General features: G+C 46.7%; 1 protein-coding gene across 1 annotated transcript in view; it reads right to left on the bottom strand.

Annotated features, from left to right (window-relative positions):
• Positions 1-1561: 1561 nt before the first annotated feature.
• LOC128444491 (serine/threonine-protein kinase BRSK2) overlaps positions 1562-22879 on the bottom strand; it is a 164468-nt gene continuing 143150 nt past the window's right edge. Inside the window, exons 10-21 of the mRNA XM_053426998.1 lie at positions 22130-22294; positions 20938-21035; positions 20307-20457; positions 19542-19607; positions 13094-13154; positions 10671-10972; positions 10210-10598; positions 10048-10096; positions 9120-9243; positions 7933-8113; positions 6711-6800; positions 1562-2032 (exon numbers count right to left, since the gene is read on the bottom strand). Of these exons, the coding sequence (XP_053282973.1) occupies positions 1812-2032; positions 6711-6800; positions 7933-8113; positions 9120-9243; positions 10048-10096; positions 10210-10598; positions 10671-10972; positions 13094-13154; positions 19542-19607; positions 20307-20457; positions 20938-21035; positions 22130-22294 (1897 nt within the window). The 3' untranslated portion in view covers positions 1562-1811. The remainder of the gene's footprint in view (positions 2033-6710; positions 6801-7932; positions 8114-9119; positions 9244-10047; positions 10097-10209; positions 10599-10670; positions 10973-13093; positions 13155-19541; positions 19608-20306; positions 20458-20937; positions 21036-22129; positions 22295-22879) is intronic.

Here is a 22879-nt window from a genome sequence, read left to right on the forward strand (position 1 = left end):
ATTCTGTTTAAAAGTCCGACCATTAAAGAAAAGAAAAGAAAAGGAAAATCTGTCTTTTCTTCAAAATGTTGCCCCATTTTCACGAACACACAAGAGGGTAATAAATAACATTCAACTGACCTAACAGCTTTGTTCATATAAATAGCCAAGGAACAATAAATTAGGAAATCAGACGGCGAGATGAACAAACAAACAACAACGAAAGAAAAATATACAAAAATATCCACGGTTGCATTTATCATGTCGCCATTTTTTTGTTCCTCTTCTCCTACTGCTGGTGAGTAAGACGATAAGAGAGAGAGAGGGGCGAACGGGAAACAAAAGTGCTGCAGATATAACAGGAATGTTCCGATGACAAATCAGGTCAATCAAGCAAAAGACAGAAATGATCGTTTAACAAAAAAGAAAAAATACACAGAAGAATTTAAAATGACAGAAGGTAACTAAACATAGTGTCACAACTAGACATCTCATTGTTTTTTCTTTCTTTTTTTTTTTTTTACATAAGAAATGATATCAGTCTGTACAACAGAATAGATCATTCATTTGAAATAACCACATACCCACCCACATCCCACCCAACCCCCACCACCCCCCCAGACCCTATACTATCATATCCTCTCCCCCCCCCGCTCTCACCCGGCTCCTCTCTGAAATCACAGTTCCAGTCCGTTCGCATCGATATAAGTCTAATAAAGTCTGTTTAGTGATTTAAACCCAGTTCTTCACAAAGAATGTACATTAAAAAGCAAACAAATACAATCCAGCAAGCGTCCGCTGTTTGGGCTTTTCCACAACCCCCCCCCCCCCCCCCCCCCCACACACACCCCTTCTCTCCTCCTCTGAATCAGTTTCTCTGCAAGTCTTCTTTTTGTTATTGTTGTTGTTGCTGTTGTTGTTGTTGTTCTTCATGTTCTCGTTGATACATCCCAGAGTTTCCTGTGCGTGTGAATGTTCTGTTTTTACGTGTGAATGTAAAATGCTTGTTTTTCCAATCACTCAATCGCTCCTTGAGCTCGTAAAGAGGAGAGGCGGCGTCTGGGTCGGCGAGGGCGAGCGAGTGTGCGTTCATGATTCATCAGGGTGTTTGTGCGATGAGTTGTGCTGCATGTGTGTTGATGTGTTACTGTGTTTCCAAGATTCGGAGGGTAGGGGGAACACTAAAGGTATTTTCAGCTACTTCTAATGACGTCTGGCAGCGGTGCAGACGAGGGGCACGGAGGAGGATGAAGGTAGAAGTCTGCATGAAGGGACTGTCTCCACAGCTTCTGAGCGTACCTCTAAAAGCAGTCCTCCGTCTCTCGTGGGGCGCTCGGGAGCTGGAGAGGTGGTCGAGGGAGGGCGGACGGAGCAGGAGGGAGCAGGAGGAGCAGGAGGAGCTGGGACTTAATAGGTTTTCTGGATGATTCCTGGTGTCAGAAACAAGTCAGGTCACACACAGGTCAGCAGCAAAGGAGCAAAACACACAGAGCGAGGGCCACAGGCGGTTAAATTGTTGGGGTGGAGGGGAGGTGGATGAGGATGGTGGTGGTGGTCGTGGTGGTGGTGGTGGTCGGGTGGTGGTGGTGGTGGACACTGAGGCGTAAATGCAAAAGGGAATGGAGGGAGTGTGTTTGTGGTGTAGGTGCAGAATGCTCCTTGTTAAAATATCTCTTTCTCTTAATATATTTCTGTCTATATAAAGTTATTTTATACAAAAAAAGGTCCATAAATGATTATATACATCTAGCTATATACAGATATTCTCTCTTTGTCGCTGGCTTATGCTGGGATGGGTTTTTAGCACTGGCCCGACTACCCAGTGTCGCAGTTTAAGACTCCTCTTGTGTCCCCAGAGACGACATGGACAACTTGGCCCTGTCTCGGCCCGCCGCCGGGCACTTGGTGTCATTGTGCTCGTGCTCGTGCCTCCGGGCGTGCATGGGCGAGGGGCAGCGCTTGGAGGGCGTGCCCGGGCCGTAGGGCCCCTGGCCGTTCTTCTCGTCTGAAAAAAGTTGTTTAATTACGTCAAAGAAGTTACTCAATGGGCTGCCTAGGTACACAGACGGGAAGAGAAGGGGGAGGGGAAACAAAAAGAGGGGGCAAAGAGGAGAGAAGAGAGAGAACAGACTGATGAACAGGGGGGTTCACAGGATAGAGACGCTGGCTACAGGTACAGACACAGCAAGCGGAGGCGAGGAGGAGCAGGAGCAGCAGGAGCAGCAGCGAGGAGCAGCAGGAGCAGCAGCGAGGAGGAGCAGGAGCAGTGAGGAGCCTGAGTGATGTCTGAGCTCCGATAAGATGTTCACATGTTACAGCAGAAATGATGGAAGCACACGAGCAGCCATTCCACCTCAAACTGGACCTTATAGTGTATGGAGTGTATCTATTAAGATTTAGGTGAAAGGGATAAAATAATCATAGCGATGTTTTCATGAGCGTGTTTCATCTAAATTGTAAGATTTGTTGTTTTATTTACCCTAGAATGTCCCTTTGTATTTAAATACTTTATATTTACATCAGGAGTGGGTCCTCTCTATGAAGGCGGCCATGTTTTTTACAGTAGCCCAGATTGGACAAACTATACACCTTTTGAGTTTTAACAACTGAAGGATCCACAGGTTCGTTCATGTTTGGAAGGGGAGGGTGAGGTGAGGGGTATTCAGCTGCAACATTCAACTCCACCACTAGATGTCACTAAATTCTACTCACTGACTCTTTAACATAAAAAAAATCGCATCATACATGAAGCTACGCTGCAATTTGTATCACCTCAACAAGTCTTTAAATCGCCTCCTCGCTCTCACAGATTGGAAGTGAGCGGAAATATGTCTTATTATTTTAGTATTTCTGACCGGGCCATAACACATCAAATACAAAGGATCCTTCTCAGACCACCTTCATCAACAGGAAATACAACATTGTGCTCGACCACAAGCTGAAACCGGACGTCCGGACTGACTGTTTACGCACGAAGACACAACAAAGAATCTCATCTTTAAAGAAACTCATCCTTTCATTCATAATCCAACGAGCTTCACCTGTTTTATTGTGTTTTTATTTAAAGTGTGTAGACGTTCTCTATATTTTGTTGATTTGCTAAAGCTACTGAAGTCCAGAAAAATACAGAAAAACAATAACAGGCAGGAAACTGTTGGGAATAACATTATCCAGTAAAGCACTATAGCCCTATATATAGATCAAACATCATAGTGAGTTATCTGTATGGGCAAGACATCATCGCCCTCCTCTATTTACAAAAACAAAATAGACCTGAACTTGAAGATCCAGATGATGGAGGGAGGACCTTGGAGCTTCAACACAAAGACGTCCTTGAAGGATGAGAAACAGTGTCTCGTCTCCTTTCATCAAACCTAATCATTCATAGAGTTTTGCAGATGCCATTAAAACACAGAAGGGCAACTCCACCTCTCAGCGAGGCCGTCCGTCTCACGGCCTCTGTGTCGAGTGAAGAGCGGCTAACTCCGAGACGTGTGGACTTAAATCTGCCCGGAGCAAAGAGACGCTCTTTGATCAACACGTGTCTCCACCGGGGTTCAGATCTCCATGCTAGAAAACCTGACTGAAGACATCACACACTCTGAGAGGCTCCATCTTTACTGTGCTCCTCTTTGAAGAGAGAGAGAGTCCAACTGAGGAGATTTAACCACAATAGAGTCAAAGAGTCATAAATACTGTTTTAACTTCACGCTGCACGCTGAATAAAACACTTAATCGTACATCATATATTATGACTCCCTATCGGCTTAAAGCACAGTTTTTGTGTGTGTGTGTGTGTGTGTGTGTGTGTGTGTGTGTGTGTGTGTGTGTGTGTTCGTGTGTGTGGCAGTATGCGTGAAGCTAAACACACTGATTCCTCCTGCAGGGCCTTAATGGTCCCACTGCAGGTGAACTGGGTGCCGAGGACACCAAACATAAGATATGGAGCAAATAAAGGGTCCATGTTCTTTTCTTGTTAATGGTGCAGAAGCAGCACATCTCTGGGATGCATTTGTACGATAGAGTCCTGTGGGCTGACAAATGAACAGTGACAACAACAGGCAGGGTTTCTGCACAGATGACAAAACACACACACACACACACACACACTGGACTGGTCGGTGTATCAGCACTTAATAAAACGCTGTTGGAGACCGCAATCTGTTTTGTGGTTGGCTTGTGTTGCCTGACAACATGAATGAACCACCGGAGTGGAGATCTTCTGCAGAAACATGGAGATGAGGAAAAACTTCCTCCAAGCATGAAGGAGAGAGAAAGGGTTTTTGTTGTAACATTTGTGTGTGTGTGTGTGTGTGTGTGTGTGTCAAGGTATTAATCATGTTGTAGGGACCATAATCTGTTTAATGTGTGCACTTCTATCAACTTATATCGTTGTGAGTACTTTGAGAACAGAGCTTACGAAATGAAGACATTTTGGCTGCTCCTCACATTTCCTTTTAGGGTTAGAATTAGTTTTAGGATTTGGTTATAATATTGTGTCCTCAGTGGGTAGAGTGGTTTCAAGTTTGGGTTGGAATTAGAGTTAGAATTTCAATTAGTTTTAGTTTAGGGTTAGAAGTAGTTCAGGTTAGTTTAAGGATTAATTCTGGATAGGGGCTTATTTAGGTTTTAGGTTAGTGTTATGACTAGATTTAGGTTCAGGTAACTCTAACCCTTAGGGTAGGCATTAGGGTTGGTGTTAGGCATTTAGGTGAGATGGTTAAGATTAGGAGAAGGGAGTTGGGAATGAATTATACCAACGAGTGTCCTCAATGAGACAGAAGCAAAAGATTATGTGTGTGAGTATGTACCACTGACTTTGTCTGTTTCATTATCCAGCTCGAAAATAGTTGCAGCAAACTTCCCCCTAGTGTTCTTTGTTTCTTCCTCATATGTGAAAAATTCTACATTTCGTCTTCACTTCAACGTCATCTTCAAATTTTTTTAAAAGGCCGAATCCTCATTTAAGTAAATAAAACCGAGACACCCTCTTCCTCTGCAGTTCTTCCTGCTACACGCCTGCTCCTCCACATTCCTTGTATCGCTCCGCCCGTGTGTTGTCGGCCTAAGCTGAAGTCCCAGGTCCACCGCTGTTAAAAGGTGATTAGGGAACATAATGACCAGGACTTGAAGAAGCCTTTTGTTTGACACACATTGGTATGCAAAGCCGTTACTATTCTTAATTACACATGGCGGCCTCTGGTTCTAAGGGCCTGTGGCCAGGAAGCACTGAAGGTGTGTGAGGAGGTCAGAGGGAAGAATGGAGGGCGGAGGAAATTAAATTAAACTATGATTCAAGATTTCAAGAACATTTTAAATTGACTTAAGATAAGATTCTTGTTTGATCCTCTGATAGTGTGAGGACATGAAATTAATTTAGACTGATCTTGTTGATATGGACGGTATCTTCTCATGTGGTAATGTTAAAGAGAGAATTTTACTGTTATGTCATTTGTAATGCACAGAAAACTCAAACATAATCTAATGTAGTATTTTTGTCATTTTACCCTTATGTATAATATAATTATATTGAATATCATATTCTATAACTCGAAAGGCACTCGTACTATCTCACAATGATGAAGAAAGTAAAACTAAAATAACTGAATCCGCTCCCTGATGCGGATCCTCACCTAAATTCACTGGTTTCATTCTCGGGTCATACCCCTCCCCTCTGCTAAACTTCCCGGAAATTGTTTGAGAGGTTTTAACCAAACCAACAAACGGGAATAAAACGATAGAGCAAACACAAAGCTCACAGTTATAAGTTATAGAATAACACAACACTAGAGCTCAATGAAGGCTACGCATTAGTTTCATAACTTATATTCGACATGGAACTGGTAAATGTGTTTAAGTGGGATTTCCATTCAACCTCCTGCTTTTAAGGCTGAGGTGTTTCCTTGACTGACCAGCAGATGGAGCTATTGTCAAGAGAATGACGACAGAGACACGGACAGAGCAGTGATGGACGAACATGCAGAGAAGGAGAGAGGGAGGAGTGAGATTCCTTTTTCTCTTCTTATGTGAAATTGGAAGAACGGATTTATGCATCAACTCAATGGAAAGACGGAGAAAAGAAGAAAGGACGATCTAATAATTCCATGAAGTTTATCACACAAATGTTTTCCATCACCATCTTGGAGAGGGGGGGAGAGAGAGAGAGAGAGAGAGAGAGAGAGAGAGAGAGAGAGAGAGAGAGAGAGAGAGAGAGAGAAAGAGAGAGAGAGAGAAAGAGAGAGAGAGAGAGAGAGAGCATGTCAGGTGTGGTGTGGCTGTGCGGTGCAGTGCATTGTGGGAGCGCGTTGAGGTGCAGTGGTGTTGCCATGGTGACAAGCTTCGACGATCACTCTGGGAAGTGGGAGTAACACAATGTGCATCGGCTCAGACACACAACCACACAACCCCTCGTCTCTAATCTGCACCGCCGGGGCGTCGAGACAACACCTGACCCCGTGAGTCGGTGCTGGAGAGCAGCTCCCGACCCGTCACAAGGCGGCCAGGAGCTGGCATGCAGGGGAGCGAGGACGAGTGGCATCGGGGGGGTGGTTCAGGCACGAGGGGGGGGCGAGAGGGAGGGCGGGATTTAGCTCGGCGTCAGCGGTGAAAGTCAGGGGGTGAGTGGGATGAACAGATGAGGCAGTGGGGGGTGGGGGGGTGGTAAAGGTGAAAGGTTTTGGTGAAGATGCTGAATTAGATTTTTTCGGGGTGAGAAAGAAGTTTCTACTCACCAGACAGCTGCTGGACCCCGGGCTGGTCGTGTGTGCTTAACAACTGACTCTGGATCGTCTCCACTACTCGCTTGAAGCGCCGGCTGGGTCCTGAGCGCAGGAAACACAAACACGGGAAGGAAACACAACATGACACAACATCATCATCATAGAACACGGCACGTGGCACAATCAGCAGCATCACAAAGAGAGGGGAAGCTGACGCTAATACACATACACACACACACACACACACACACACACAGACACACGCACACACACACACACACACACACACACACAGACACACACAGACACACATACACACACACACAACACAAATGCCTGCTGTGAGCTGGAAAAGCTGCAGAAAGCCTGAGATGATAAATGGAGGGCAGAAAGTGGAGCTGCTGTGAGCTCCTGTTGTGTGACCTGTTGTGTACAGTATATGTTCGGTGCCATGGAAGAACCAGTTAGCTCCAAACAACCAGTGTTACACCCCAATCAGCTCAAATGTGCCCCCGTCTAAGAGTGTGTGTGTGTCTGTGTGTGTGTTTGTGTGAGAGTTTGTGAAATAGAGCATGCACATGCTTTGACAAGACTAAGCATGCATGCGTGATTGCATCGTATGTAATCTTGCACAGCCAGACCTCCTCTTGTTCTGCTCAGGGAGGTTTGAGGGGGAAAATCTTATCAAGTATTTAGGATTGCAGGAACTTTGAACAATCCTTAGGCAGCCATTCTTTCATTTTTGGCAGCAGCCGCTTCTGGAAACAGCACCTCTGGTTTATTTGTTGGCTGGATCCAAACAAGTTATTTTTTTCCGTGGTGCAAATTTGTTAGTTTGAAGTGTGACGGCTGTTCTCCGCACTTTTTCCAGAGAGGCTGAATTTCAAATAACTCAAGGTTACGTAAGATGTAGCTGTCTCGCAGCAGGAACTTCCCGGCTTTCAACTTGACCCTATCAGGGCGAGTACACTATAAAAAATTTAAAAGGCATCCAGCGCAAATATAAAAAACAACCATAGTGCCTTGTTTTTGTGTGTGCATAGATTTCTATTAGTGTCTGTGCACAGGTTGCTAGTGTAAATACAAATATAAATAGGTTTTATAATCCCTCTGATAAACTGTTAACCCGTTCGATATGAATTTTCCCAAACACACGCAGGATGCAGGAAATGACTCGATGGATAATCCCTGTGTGTGTGTGTGTGTGTGTGTGTGTGTGTGTGTGTGTCCTGACCTGAGAGCAGGGTGAAGGTGACGGAGTAGATGCCGTTCTCCTTGGTGGCGGCCGTGCTCTCCGTGTAGGTGATGTCCACCTGGAACTTGACCGGCTTCTGGAAGACTGTGGGTCCGGCCGTGGACTTGTACTCCGCTCGAAAGCTGGTCTGGGAGATCACGCTGTGGCTGAGGCTGGGGATCTGGGAGGAGAACCACACACAGAGAGAGAGAGAGAGATGGAGATAAGAATAGATGGATTCCTCCTTCACCTTGCGAATGACGAGCTGAATAAACCCTCATTAAAACACCCTCCACATACCACGAGCCCCAGTGGAAACCCTGAGGAGATTAATGCCTCGGGGAGCAGCCATGCGTGCCAGGGAGACTTAGGCTAATGCAATCTGGACTCGTCCAACAACATCGCACTCTGCCAACCTAAAACGAATTTGTATGCTCGGTGAACAGGTGAGCACCGAAATTGTCACATTTGGGGCCGTGGTGCTGGAGAGGGGGTGACATTCCGTTAATGGGGGGGGGTGCCGAGAGGTGTAATTCCACTGATTCAGGTGACAATCAACTGTCCAGGGGAAAAAACCAAGCTAGCACAACCCTGGGGAGAATATCACTCCCTCCAGGGACCGATCTGACATTGACCCGCATTTACTTAGACTTAGTTAAATCTAACCGGGGTGAGGACGGGCGCCGCTCAGTTATGTAAACTGAATATCAACGACCAGGCGCTGGATGTTTGTTGACTCAGATTCCTCACGTATTTGCAAAATCCACAGTTATAAACACAGATAAGAACTAATGCTGTTTTTCGCAATACCAGGCGCTTACACATCTAAACACACTCGATGCATGATACTCGGGGCAAAGCATCTATATGCTAATGATCAATGCTCTCTGTTGATTTTCTCCATTGACCTAAAGTGAGTCTGCAGTCGGAGGGAAAATAGAAGCGCTGAACACGAGCGGTTTACTGAATTGCTACATAAATCGGAATCGTGTTAGCGGACACTCGCCGCGTAGTGCAGCCAATCAGCGCTGCTGTTAGAAAGAGGCAACGTCCTGCCCCACATGGAAGATACACACAGGTTATACTGCAACGTGCACACACCAACAAATACAGAGAGAATACAGGACACAGGGGACAGGGGGCAGATGAGAAAGAGAAGAATAATTAAGCACTAAAGTGACGTGTACCGAGAGAAAGGCCTGAACGATGTCGGCCTTGATGGAGCTCAGAGGCTTGTCCTGGATCACGATGAAGATCTGCTCCTCTTTTTCCAGGTTGATGAAGTTACCAAACCAGGATTTTTTGGCAAGTCTGTGAAGAGAAGAATAGACATCGACTGTCAGCTGAATTGCACTTTGATTTTTCCTTGTTTTACTGCCCTTAAAATGAAGGGGTAGACGGATATTCCCACATGTTTTATGCAGTGTTTCAGAAATACGATATTCACGCCATCAAAAGAAACCTTTGGTTGTTAGTTGTTTGGAGAGGGACACTACCCATCAAGGGGAACTTCATATCTAGGGGTAGGGCCAAGGGAGACGGGCCCTTAGACTAACCCTAACCCTAACCCTAAAAAGAGAGACACTCTATAAAAGCTAAACTTGAATAAATACTTATTTAAACCTTAAAAGAGGCTTGTGTAATATAAGATTGTCTGCAGAGATGTTGTGTTGCTGTAAGAAGGTGTGTACAGCAGGTGCATGTGTGCATGTTTCTGTGCAGAGCAGCCCCAGCCAAGAGAAGGTCTTTTCCAACCAGCTCTCCAACACCTTGAAGCCAGGATGTTCTTTCCAGCCAGGTGGAAATGGCCGAGCCAGACAGTCAGCCAATCAAACGGGCATATCTAGGCCAACTTTGAGTTATCAGGCCCCTGGGAGCTCAGCAACATCACACAGGCTCCTTTCCTTCCCTCCTTGATAACCAACCCAACACCCCGCTGCCACGGTGCCGCCTCTCCAACCTAGACCAGACCTGGGGTCATGAGAGGAAAACTCAGAAGGATGTGATACTTTCTCAAAACATCACGCTATCGAGAGCGAGCCTGTCTGGGGCAGAGAGCGCGGCTCCGACACGTTATGAATATGTTTAAATCACAAAGTCCCAGCATGTACTCACTCTGGGGAAGACTCTGGTGTGAGGCTGGACATCTCCTCTTGTGTGGGAACTGTATTCACAGGGTCAAAGTTCAGACAGAGGTTAATGATCAGCAGAACAACAGGCAGATCTTAAGACTGATGAGATAAGATGAGTCAGTTTTTGGCGTTTAAAAGGACGAACCTTGGAGTTTCCTGCGGTGGAAGCGTGGCGAGCCCAGGAAGCTGTTCTTGATGGAGTTGAGACGCGTCCTCCATGGCATGCCTCCAATGGAAGGGCTGGGGGGCGGCGTCGGGTTGGGGGTCCCGGCTGGGCTGTCCTTGGGAGTGTGCACCGGGGTGCCCTTTGGGGTGGGGAGGGGGCTGCCTCGAGGGGAGGGGTGGGGGGTAACCTGTATGAGGGGGATAGATTTGGGTGGGTGGTCAGAGAAAGCAGAAGAAGCCGGTGCCACGGGGTGAAAGTGGTGCAGCCGGATGGGCGACAGGGGCACCACCGGGCTAAAGGACACGGAGAGCTGGGGGCCGGCGGCAAAATGGGAGCGCCGTACGTGTGGGCTGTTCGGGATGGGAGCACTGGTGATGGTGAATGGGGAAAACGGGGAGGACGGGGAGGTCGGGGTGGGGGGCACCGAGGTAGAGGGCAACTGTGAAGGGAGCAGGCAGGGAGAGGACGGCTCCGATTTGGCCCCTGGACCTGGGAAGGTGTCGGGGAGCGGGTTGGATCGTGTGGCCTGGAGGGGCTTCGGGGCGAGTTTGGGTTTGGCCGGGAGCGTCTGCGTCTTGTTGAGCGACAGCGGCAGGAGCTCGGTGTTTGGAGAGAGCGAGTTGGGGGTGGAGACACACGGGCCCGTGCGATTGGGGACAGGCTCTGGAGACGGGCAGGGGCTGGTGTTGGGGGACTGGGACATGTCTGCGGGCTGAGGCGGCACACAAAACTTTCTGACAGGCTGGATGTTTGGAGGACACGGCGCGAGGACACACGGCACGACACAGCCGGAAGCCAGAACAGGTGGAGGAGGAAAAGAAAACAAAGCCAAAGCACACGGGGACACATGCAAAACCAACAAACACAAAGATGAGGAAAGAAAACAAGCGCGGCGGAGCAAACAACGTCCCAGGCAGGAGCAGAGGAAGCCGGAGAATAAAGAGGCAGGTGAGAAGTGAACATACACGGGAGGGATGGAGGCAAACAGAAAAAAGAAAAGAACAGAAGGACAAGAAAGAAAACATGCAGTTAGTCTATTAGAGTGACTCGTGTCAAAAGAAAAAAATCAAACGGGCACGACAGAAAACTTCAAGCAATGCACACATTTTGAAAACAGATCATACAAAAGGTGATTAAAAGGTGGATTTGGCTTGAATAGAACATGCAGAGCTGTGCCACCGCAAACAGACACAGGTGGGAGAGACACAGGACCAGCTGTGAGGACAAATTGGGCTGTCTCACTAAAACGGGGGGGGAACTCCATTACGGCGTCGCTGCTGTGAAACCCGGTGTTTACGGACAGGTTTGGTTTCGTCTGTTTGATTGTTAATGGGGGAAATTGCAGCCACACACACGGCGCGTGCTGATAAACGGTTTCCCTCGGACACCTTCCCCTTCTTCCAGACACAGATCTGGAGAATATAAGCCCACACAGAGCCTCTCGCTGCCAGCGCAATCCGGGGGCTTTGGGTCGGTCTGCGAAAATCAATTTCCCTTTCAGATCAGACAGAACCTGTGTGGCGCGAGGACTCAGGGATCCCGGCTCATCTCGAGCCTTCTCAGGTTAGTCGGCTGGAAAAAAGTTTAGGCTCAGAGGAGAGAAAGGAAAGTGGGATGTGTTTTTTTTTTCCCGGAGCAGCCTCTGAGCTGGATTTTTCCACAGAGCTCAGGCCACAGAAAACAGAGAGGAGGATAATCGGCAGAGAGGAGGAGGAGAGAGAAGAGGATTAAGGAGGAAAGTTTGCTTTGCTGTCACGTCGACATTGTGTGCGTTTCCATCAGGGCTTTGTTGTACACAGGGAGGCAGGGAGGAGGTGGAGCTGCTGAGGGACTCGATGCACTGACGTCACAGTAAACTCAGTGAAACAGTGAAGAACGTGTGATTGTGTGAATGGTTTTAAACTTTAACATTTTATTCTACAACAGACAGTCAAAGCAGCATTGTACTATACTCTGCTTTGAACAGTCCACACACAGAACACAGGTTTATTCCTCATCAGGCTAACGTCTACTGCTGCTACTCTCAAAATGTTCCCCTAAGAAAATTATATAAAAGATTATTTATTCATTTATTTTGTTTTACTTGGACAGCGCCAAATCATTATATACATTATCTCAAGGCACTTTACATACAAGGTCAAGACCGTAAAAGTCAAGCTGCTCTTTTTTATGGATTTGTTGAGTAAACTTGTTTTGCCTTGCAGCTTCCAGTGTCCTTATTCTGACATTGAGTTAATACAAAGATCCAAAACTCTATAGACACGGTGATGATTGTGTAAAAACCTGATCCTTCACCACACATGAGGAGATTATCAGTGTCCCTGTTTCCTCACGGTGCAAAGTTAGATCTGAACTTTGGATTAATACTCAAAGGGAAAGTTCACTGAGTTGAATTTGAATTTTGGGGCTCAGGGACACTTGGATGACACCAGAGGCATTATGGGTTTTTTATTGTTTTTTTTTTTACATTTGAAGAATTGGTCACCAGTTACTTCAATTGTATTGGATTTGGATGCAACGCTGTTTACCTCTTAAACTCCAGAAGTGTTTTGTGAACTCAAACACTTCACCCACCTCCCATCAGCATAATGGTGAGTAGATAATGAGTGAATTTTCATTTTTCTGTGAACTATCCCTTTAAAGGAGCAGAAAAAATAAACCATATCTCAGACTGACTATAAAGTGGACCAGTAGAGATGTCATGATAATGTGTGCACTGCTATAAGGGTCAGACCTGAGGTTGAGGCTGTGGTGACCCTCTTTAAAACAGGATCAGCAGTATTTTAATGGGTGTTAACCTGACATACTGTAGGTGTGTGTTGTATGTTGCGTGTTTGAAGGTGCACTCTGGATTGTGACTTACCCGTGGGCTGCTGAGGGGGCTGGTGGAGAGGCCGGAGGAGGCGCCGCTGATAGACCGCGACCTGTGGCACAAACACGCAAACACACGGGGAGAAGGCACAAGAATCAACACATGTTACCCTGTGACATGTTTGTGTAAACACACGGGCGGGGGGGGGAGCTCGAAGGTTACATGTTGGACACGGTTAGAAAGCGCTACAGCATATGGTGCCGTCATACAAAGCACACAGGTTGTTACAGAGCCGTTTCACAGGAAGAGGGGGGGGGGAGCGCTACAACGACACAACAGCACTTGACACTCCTCTAGGATTTGGTAGAATTGACTCCCAGCAATTAGTCTGAAACCACTTAAGCTCTGACATCAGTTTAAAATATGCAGATTTGACCGCAGGGTGGCACGGTGGTGCAGTGTTTCCTCACTGCAAGAAAGTTCCAGGTTCGAATCCTTGCTGGGTCACTCACTGTGTGGGTTTTTCATCTTCATGTCACCAGTACTACAACGTCCTCACAGAGTCCACAGACACGCACATTGTCCTTTGAAGACTCTGATCTAACCAAAGATGTGAATGTGAGCCTAGATGCTTGTTTGTCTCTGTGTGTAACCCCACTCGTCAAACCCCCCCCCCCCCCCCCCCCACAAAACATCTGTCTCTTCTAAATTGGTAAAGATACAATCTGGATTCACTCCCGGTTCAGATGCCCCCCCCACCCCCGGCAGCAGAAGGTTTTGTCTCAGCTCCGATCGGCCCTGATAGAAACACGACACCCAGGTGAACGCGCTAATTTGAAAAGACAGCAAAGGGAGAGAGCTGCTCGGCTTTCAGTGCCTTCGTGACATTGAACATGACGCATGGGGGGGGGGGGAGGCAAGGAGGTAATTCCCTTTTTTAGTTGGTTTACCCGTGTCTTCCCTGCGTAGATCCACAAACTCTGGTGTAATAGAGGTACATGTTGGCCCTGTGTTGAGCTGAGGACCTCTCCTGGTTCTACCCCGCCTCACACCCTGTGCCAGGTTGGCTCCAGAACCCCCCCCCCCCTCTAAGAATAAAGGGCTTAGATGAAGGATGGATGATTTGACGGCGACAACATTCAAATGAACTTCCACCCTCCAAGCAGTTTGCTGTAAAACCAAACAGGTGGACGTTCCAGGTCTCCGCACTGGATCAGTAGAACATATCTTGAGGTGGGGGGGGGGATGGTGGAATGAAGTGGGACATTTGGTTGAGTACCATTTGTCACGTTTTTCTTCCTGTCTCCCCCCCCCCTGCAGATGCCGTCAATAACCCCAGTGAGCGGAGCCGTGCTCAGAAATGAACAATCACAGGACAATCTGTCTCCATCAAGCGCACACGCACACAAACACACAACAACAGTGGCTGTCAACACGGGGAAACGCCAGCTGCTCACTGTCACAACACTTTTCCTTATTGTCACTCAATCTAATATTAACCCCTCCCCTCCTTCTCATCCCTTCTTTTCTCCCCCCCGTTCCAGCACTGACGCGGCCGAGCCCCTCGGATCTATCGTCTCTCGTCGGAAGAGATGAAGAAACGAACACTACGGCTTCGACCTGGTGGACGAACGCGAGGGGAGAACGAGGGAGTTTAGAGTGATGGAGGAAGGAGGGAAGGGTTTTAGAGAATGGAGGACGGGAGGGACGGATGAGGAGTAATGGAGACGGATGCTCATTCCTGAATGTGGAGCAGTCCCATGGGAACAGAGAGGCCCTGCATGCGTGGACACCGACATGTCCAGCAGCCATTAAAGGACAGCTGGGCCTCAGGAAAGAAGTGATGAGAGAAGAGGAGTCTTCCTCCTGAGAGGCACCGGCACACGAGCAACAGTTACAGCCACCGCGAGAGGAAGGAAAATATAGAAACACCCACTCCGAGGCTATTTCTGTCCATCTCTCTCCCACTGCCCCTTCTGTGAGTGTATTTATTGCACACTCTCATGCACATGAGTGGGCGCTGTGAAGACTACGCTGGCTAGGAGTTCTGGTTCCGTGGAGCAGCTGACCAGACAGTTGCTATCGTTTACATCTAAGGCCGTGGGTCCACTGAGACGTGCCCCCCCCCCCCGGCTGCTCACATACAGCTCCCGTCCTCACGTTCTCCAAATTGCACTTCATCTAAACGCCGGCAAAACGCAGCATCCTCAGGCCGTTAGGAGCATATTGTTAGTGGAGCTCTGCATCTGCTGGTGTCGGTGAAAAGCAGGTCTCTCAACTCGTGTTCCAGACGGTTATGATGTGAAGTAACGGGCGTCGGAGAGAGAGAGAGGCCATGAATTATTGATGATGATCTTTTTTATTTATAGTGAACGGCTTCATCTAAGCAATTGTTGATTATCTGTTGTGTAGAAACAAACAAATTCAATAAGATCTGTGTTTGTGTGTGAGTTTGCTTTTAAAGGATTAGTTCACCTTTAGTTAAAGTTGTGAAAGGCTCATCCTTACGATGTCTGCCTCTACAGCTCAACAACAGAGATGAATGGAATTTAAAAAATGACTAAGAGTCAAATAAAATACAAATAATTGAAAGAATTACTTCACAGTCACTTTGTTTAAAACAATGTCAACAGTTGTCAGAGAGACGACCCTCGTAGTTCCTCGGAAATCTCTCGAACTCTGTGGATCATCCAGAGGAACTGGGACGTAATTACTAGAACGATAAATTACTAATGCATTTATGAAAACACGGCACTTAAGTATTGTTTCTATTTACTTAAATTGAAGTATTTCCTTTTACCTCAGTCAAGGAGGTTGTGTTTTCATCTGCAGTTGCTAGTTAGTAGAATTGGGGAAAGGGGCCTTTATTTTGCTTTTAATACTTTACTTACTCTGAATAAACTAAGCTTTACTTGTTAGTATTTTTTAAACCCCAACAATCCACACTGCAAGAAACTACAAGAGCAAACTGAGAAAAGTGTATGTGTACTTGTACCTGAATTGGTGTATGATGGCGTACATGTGTGGTCACCCCCCCCCCCCCCCCCCCCCTAGTCTTTCTACCGTCCATTAGTCCTTAAGCTAACATTGCCATGAGGCCCCATGTCCTCATGTCAGTCAGACACCCATCCAGAGCACCTGTGGGGGTCTAATGCTCGGCTGTGGAACAAGTACAAGTGGTTCTGGGATGAGGGCATGGACTGAAATGAAACGAAAAAAAGAAGCACAGCAAAACGGACGGTGCCAGGAGTCAAATGGAAAATGAATAACACCGCTGAAGCCCGGGCACAAAGCACGTCCTGGTTTAAAGCAGATGGACAAAGTTTCATTTCTCCATTTCTCCCTCCTCTGTCTTGACTCAGTCCCACAGACGGAGTTTCTGCTGCACGGGGCCGATATTCCAATAAATCAAAACTCCCCTTTAAATTTGTTTCCTTCCCTGAGTCTCGACACCCCCCACGGAGATCAGCATTCAATCGGCTTTATCCGTGGTCAACTGAGCCTCTTAAATGAATTAGAGTCAATAATTAGCATGAGAGCTTCACTTATTGAAACAGCCCCTCGACTAACCCGACACATTCACACTGCATGAGGAAACATGCGCTGAGCTGTAAGGGGGAAAAAAAAGAAATCAATTGATATTCTCTTCTTCACACTGCAGCACTTCTCCATATTTCATTTACATATCATTAACCCCCTTTCATTTCTCCTGGCATGTTGTTAAGATTTGAAATTAAATCAGTGGGATTTCTCGTGCTCTGGGTTTTAGCTTTAAATGTCTTTTTAACTTTCTTTTGGGTATATAAAGAAAGAAATGGGCATTAGTGGTAGAATGTCCTCGTGTGTGTGTATGTGTGTGTATCTCTGTGCTACTGAGGGACTAATCTCAAATCACATGTATGGAAGTGAAGCCCGGGCAGCGGCTCAGATTGTAAACGCCTACATGAGATATGCACGAGGCAACATGCTTGATAAAGGGTCGAGAATCAGGCGTTTTCGCTGTGTAATTTTAGATAAAAAACATTTCTCTCTCTCTCTCCCTCTATTTTCCATCATTCACGCCGGTGGAAATGTATCCTGTCAAAACAAGTTTCAAAGTCGGGGCCTCTCTCTCTCTCTCTCTCTCTGATCTGAAGTTTCTTCGAATCTTCTGTGCTGTCAACTTAAGTTCGCTGTCGGGGAAAGATAAGGTTCAGAGACAGAGTCAGTCAAATCTTTGGACACCGTTCGGCCAACACCATCGCCCGCGCACACACACACACACACACACACACACACACACCAGCCGGCACACGATCAAACAAAGTGCACACAAGGATAGAAGCAAAGAGAAAGTTTGAAATAACACAACAAATATCCAGATTCACAGACTGTAGCAGTTTTCTCTCTCTCTCTCTCTCTCTCTCTCTCTCTCTCTCTCCACTGATCAGCTGGAGACATGCAGCGGTGTGGGGATGTATAGCGAGAGAGAGAGAGAGAGAGAAATATAGATTTGATTTGATTTGTAGGCGGAGAGGCCGCGGCACAAGACTCCGCCCACCACCACCACCATCACCACCACCCCGACCCAACACAGCTCCTGCGGGGAAGCCAGACAGAGAAAAACTACCAGCATTTCCACATTAGCATAGAAATTCCATAAGGGCGGTGGGGGGGGGGTTTGGGACTGAAGGTCAGCTGCACACAAGGGACCATGGGAGAGAGAGAGAGAGATGATGGAAAGGGGGATGGAGGAGAGAGATTTGGGTGGAGGAATATGAACAATGCACTGATTTAAAGTCGCACTGAAGAAAGATGCAGCGGAGCTTTTTTTTTAATGACAGCGGCTGCTGATGTGTGTGGGATTCAGACTCTAACCTGGTTTCTCCTCTTACTGAGATTTATATGGTGAAAGCTTCTCGTAATAAAAGGTTCAAACCACTGGTTTCCCCGTCCTGTATGATGTAATCCACTCAGCTATTGACTGGTAACCCACTGTGAAACCGTTTTACATTCATACAAATTCACAGGTAGGGGGATCTAAATGCGTGAGCAGCAGGGGAGAACTTAAACATACGATATTTTTTTCGGAGAAATCAGTAAAAAGAAAAAATTGTGCGTTATTATAACATGTAAATCAGTTAATAGGAATCCAAGAGAGAGACGCAACGATTTGTTTTATTGTGAAAGCCTACGGCGCCGCTTTCGACTCCTTCACTTACTCTTAGAAATCTGTCACTACCGACAGCTACGTGGCTTGTATATTAAAATGGGACAGAAATTGACAGTGATGAAACGTTTGCTGCTTGTAGAAAGTGCTGTAACATACTGACAGCTGCAGGAGCACAGATGACACACAGATTATTTTGTTTAAAGAGTGTTTAATCGCAGGTGGCGGGTCGGGACGTATCAATGGGTCTGGATCTGACTTGTAGATAATTATGTGTCGGTGCCGAGCTTGGCGGGTTCCCAGGTTTGCCAAAATGGACCCGCGCTGGGCTCTGGTGTTAAAGAGTTCTTAAAATCACAGCAAACTGGCCTGTGTGGGAATTCAGAGCGAAGGGCAGAGGAAAGCAGCTTCTAAACCAACGCAACCTTTAAGTGCAGAAGAGATAAGACTCCGGATCGCCGGAAGGGATGAAGGATCCCAGCAGCGGCGGTGAAACACAGGAAGATTAATCTCCAAATGAAATTCAGATGCACCAGAGGACAGAAAGAATTAAGCGTAAGTGTTGTGACCGAACTGGGTGAAGAGGCTCTCATGCATCTGACATGTGGATGAATATTCAACATTATAACTACATATTTTTTTATCCACACACATTCAGTGCCTCTACATCCAGGCCCTATACGTCTGAAAGCCTTCTGCAGCCCTCTGCCTATCATTAGGCAGATCAGGTTATTACCCCCTCAGATTCAATCTTCCCTGCTGTCAGATATGTCACTGCCTCTGAGCAGCAACGTGATGATATATCAGCTGCTGAAATAAGATGAGGAAACTGATGTTTTTAAATCAGTCCACTGCGCCTCGTCGGAATGTGGTACCAGCTTGACTCTAACATTTTTAAAAGGGAGCAAACGGAGAGGCGCTCTGCATCTGGAGAAAGTGGGACACAGTATGGGAGAAACTGATTATCAATGCATGCACAGTAGGAAGAAAAAAAATTGATAATTGAGCTAACGGCGGAGAAGAGGGTTCTGAATTGCAAATGTGCTGGCTCCCTCAATTTGAAGATGAAGTTAATTAGAGAGAGTTAAGTCAAACTTTAGGAAGTGCTAACCTAAAAGTGTTGACTCATGGAGGACAGGGCAGATGAGTTACAGCTTATTAGAGAAGACCCGCGAAGCTGCCTGCATGCCACACGCACATCATCACCGCTTAAAGGAAAGTGAGAGGAAGCTCTGCTGCATCTTTCTCCTGCCACGCACGTCTCCTCGCATGAGGGGGAGACAGGGAGCAGGAGGAGCAGGAGGAGCAGGAGGAGGCGGAAAGCAGAGGAAGTGAGTGACAAGTGAATACCTTTCGTCTTGGCTGCATTTTGTACGGGCGTCAGGAATATCCAAGCTTTTACTGTACACTGATTTACTACAGCGAGACAGGAGACAAAGCGAGCACAGAGTCAGTCTCTGTCTGTGCTTGTCCACATTGGAGCCGGCTGACACCGAAGAGCCAGACTCGCTGTCAGACCTCCTGAAACACCACTGGGCTGAAAGCTGCCCCCCCCCTCCCCCTCCACACACACATACACAGTACAAAAACACTCACAGTACATAAACACAAACAGGGCTACAGTGTGTGAGTCTCTGTTTGATCATTACCTCCACCAAGTCGGTTATGTTTTCACTTTGTCAATAAGCAGGATTAGGCAAAAACTACAGGATGGATTATGAGGAAACGCGGTGGAAGCCAAGGATTCTGTGTTGGTCAGGAAAGAACCCAATTCAATTTAGATCTGGAGCCCAACAAGCTGGTGGATCCAGACATTTTGTTCCACTTTCTCTGCAGCGTTTCTCACAAAATTAATTCAATCAATGGCAGTAGTGGAGTCCTTTGTGGAAGGGTAGCTCTGCAAATACAGCTGCACACAACTGGGCAGTGCAACAACTGAGCTAGATAGTTAGAAATCTGATGAAGTAAACTTCGACAGGACAAATTAGAAAATGGCTGATTAAGGGGGAAACCCTGCTTTGACCTGGCGACAGTGCGTTGTCCTTGGTGGTGGTATATACAGTTTAAACATTTTGATAGAGTTTTCATTGTTCTTTTTTTCACCTCCACTCATACCGTTGGCCGTGCTGTGTCATGTCGATGGCCCTCCTGGCCGGCACAGGCGAGCCTCCGTCTGTGACACTGAGGACCTCCATGGACTTCCTCTCCGGTCTCCTCTTCCCGTGACGGGCCAACATGGGAGAGTCGACCCGCTTCCGGGGAGGATCTGTGGGGGACACAGAGGGACGGGGGGGGGGACGGGGGGGGCAGGATGAACACCATGCAGCCGGCGAGTTAACGTGCACAATCCTACAGTTCTGTGCAGATATGTGAGTGTTGGAGTGATGCTCGCCGCTGATCATGTTGACATTTTATCTAATAGTGAATAAGTAATGGTTTCCTCCCGGACCTTGAACTAATGGCCAGTGTATTGACTGTATCACATTCACTGAAGAGGGAGTCGATTCATCAAAATGTCGGTATCTCACAGCACACAAGCACAGACACACACACACACACAAACTTACACATATTACTCATCCTCTTGCAAAGCTCTTATTAGAAACTCACTCCGGCAGAAGTCATAGTTCAGCTTCTGTAGCTTGAAAACCTTTTTTATTGCCGGTCTGTGTGCGGTCAATGAGCAAAATTGATACTTGCCACACTTATCACATTCTGCATTTATACTTTTTAGCTGAATCCTCACCGATCTCATTGCGAGGGGGGAGGTTCTGATCCTCCTGGCTTGGATATCTCTCCTTACGGTCCAATAGCAGGAAGTAGATCATCTTTTCCTGGTTGTCTCTGCAAAGTGGGAGGCAATAAAAGGAATGTTGAGGGATCTGGAAAAGTGAAATTACCGGGATAATACCTACACAACCATGCATACAGTCAGATTTATAGATCAGCAAGGTTTGTACATGCCTTAAAAACCAGGACGGTTAAACTGCAGAAAGCCTCACTGTGATAAATGTCTTTTAATCTTTTCGGGGTTCTTTTTGAAGCTGTGCAACTAAATTGCTTCCATCGTTAAAACAAAAGTTTGGTTTTACAGATCATTAAGCTGCCATATTATATTTTGCATATATGTTTTAGGATGTGCCCCCTCTCCATATGCTGCAGCTGCTGGTAGGTTTACGAAAGTACCCAAACGTTACGAGTTCATCCTCTTCTCTCGCAGTTAATCAGAGAAACATAATATATTTAGCCTCTAGGCCCGAGCTCGCTATGCAAAAGGCCCAGGGATTGGCCCTCCATAATAAAGACAGATTGGAAAGCAGTAGGAGGCAAAGAGACAAGGACCTGCAACTTCAGCTAAAATGAACCAAGGGCGGGGAGATGGAGCCAGCAGATTTTCCTCCAGTCCAGCACTATTATGGTTTGCTCCCAGGAGAAAGGAAGGGAGAAGTTATACACTGGTGCTCGGTTTGTGTTAAAAGCAAGACGCAGGAAAAATATAAAAAAGAGGGAAAGGAGATTATTGAAGCGTAGAAAAGATCCTGAGTGTAAATGAAAAGTCACAAACATGTGGAAATGGGACCTGGGAGCACGGATCGGTTCAGGGGAATGTTTCCAGGAGCTGTGTGATAACAGCTAAGATCCTCGGCTCCAATGACGGCCTCACAGGATTCCGGGTAAAAAAGAAAATCGCCACGGCCAACATGGACATCACACAGCCGTCCTTCCATTGAAGTCCCATTCTCTCCTTTCATATAACCACAGCACAACCCTGTCCTCTCCTCCCCCGGCTCCAGCTGCTTTTATTTATTTTCCTCCTATTTGAACAAGACAAACTTCAGTCTTTTTCCCCTTTCTGTTTCATGGCTACTGTCTGTTCTTCTCCATTAAACCTCTTTCTTTCTGCCCAACCCCTCCGTTCTGCTCCGGCCTTCACTCACTCGTCTGACAGCAGGTCTTTCAGCAGTTTGTTCTTGTCCCTGAAGCAGCCCAGGGAGTGCATGCTGTCCAGGACGTCGGGGTCCACATCGTCTGCGGAGGGCAGGCTGCGGATCGTCACCTTCCTGGGCACCGGCTGCTCGGGCTCCGGCTCGTTCTTCCCCGCTCTGGAGATTCAAAAGATTACAAAGCAAATGAGGTCACACGTCAAATCGTCATCCGTCAGCAAGTCTCAGGTACTGTAATATAAACAGGTTCATGTTTTCATCTACCTTATGCCAGCATTATGGATTTTACTCTGCATAAATATGACGCTATGTGAACTATTCCCATGCTTGTTTGCCTCTCGGTCATCTGAGGCAACAGATTACCTCACTGTGACCCGGTTTGAGATTATAAAAATAAAACATTCACAGTCACGTACTTTCCGCAGGTTGAGTCACTTTGCATGTTAACTTCAGAGGATGAACTCTGGTCATCGCGCTCACGAAAGATGAAAACAGACGACTGAGTCATTGCTGTTAAGTTTTGAGTTCTCTCTCTTTTCTCTTGGCTTGTTAAACATATTTAACTTTTGTGCATCATTCTCTTTTTTTCTCCAAGACACTCATAGATAAGATTAAAGTCATGGAATTATTTCTTTCTTTTGCATTCCTGTGTTGATGGAGCAGACGAGGCAAACCCTTTCTGTTTGCATCTTCCATTTTTATCAATATACAGACATACTTTTATACAGAATACACAGTGTGATA

The sequence above is a fragment of the Pleuronectes platessa genome, chromosome 7, assembly GCF_947347685.1.
Source record: "Pleuronectes platessa chromosome 7, fPlePla1.1, whole genome shotgun sequence".
Classification (NCBI taxonomy): domain Eukaryota; kingdom Metazoa; phylum Chordata; class Actinopteri; order Pleuronectiformes; family Pleuronectidae; genus Pleuronectes; species Pleuronectes platessa.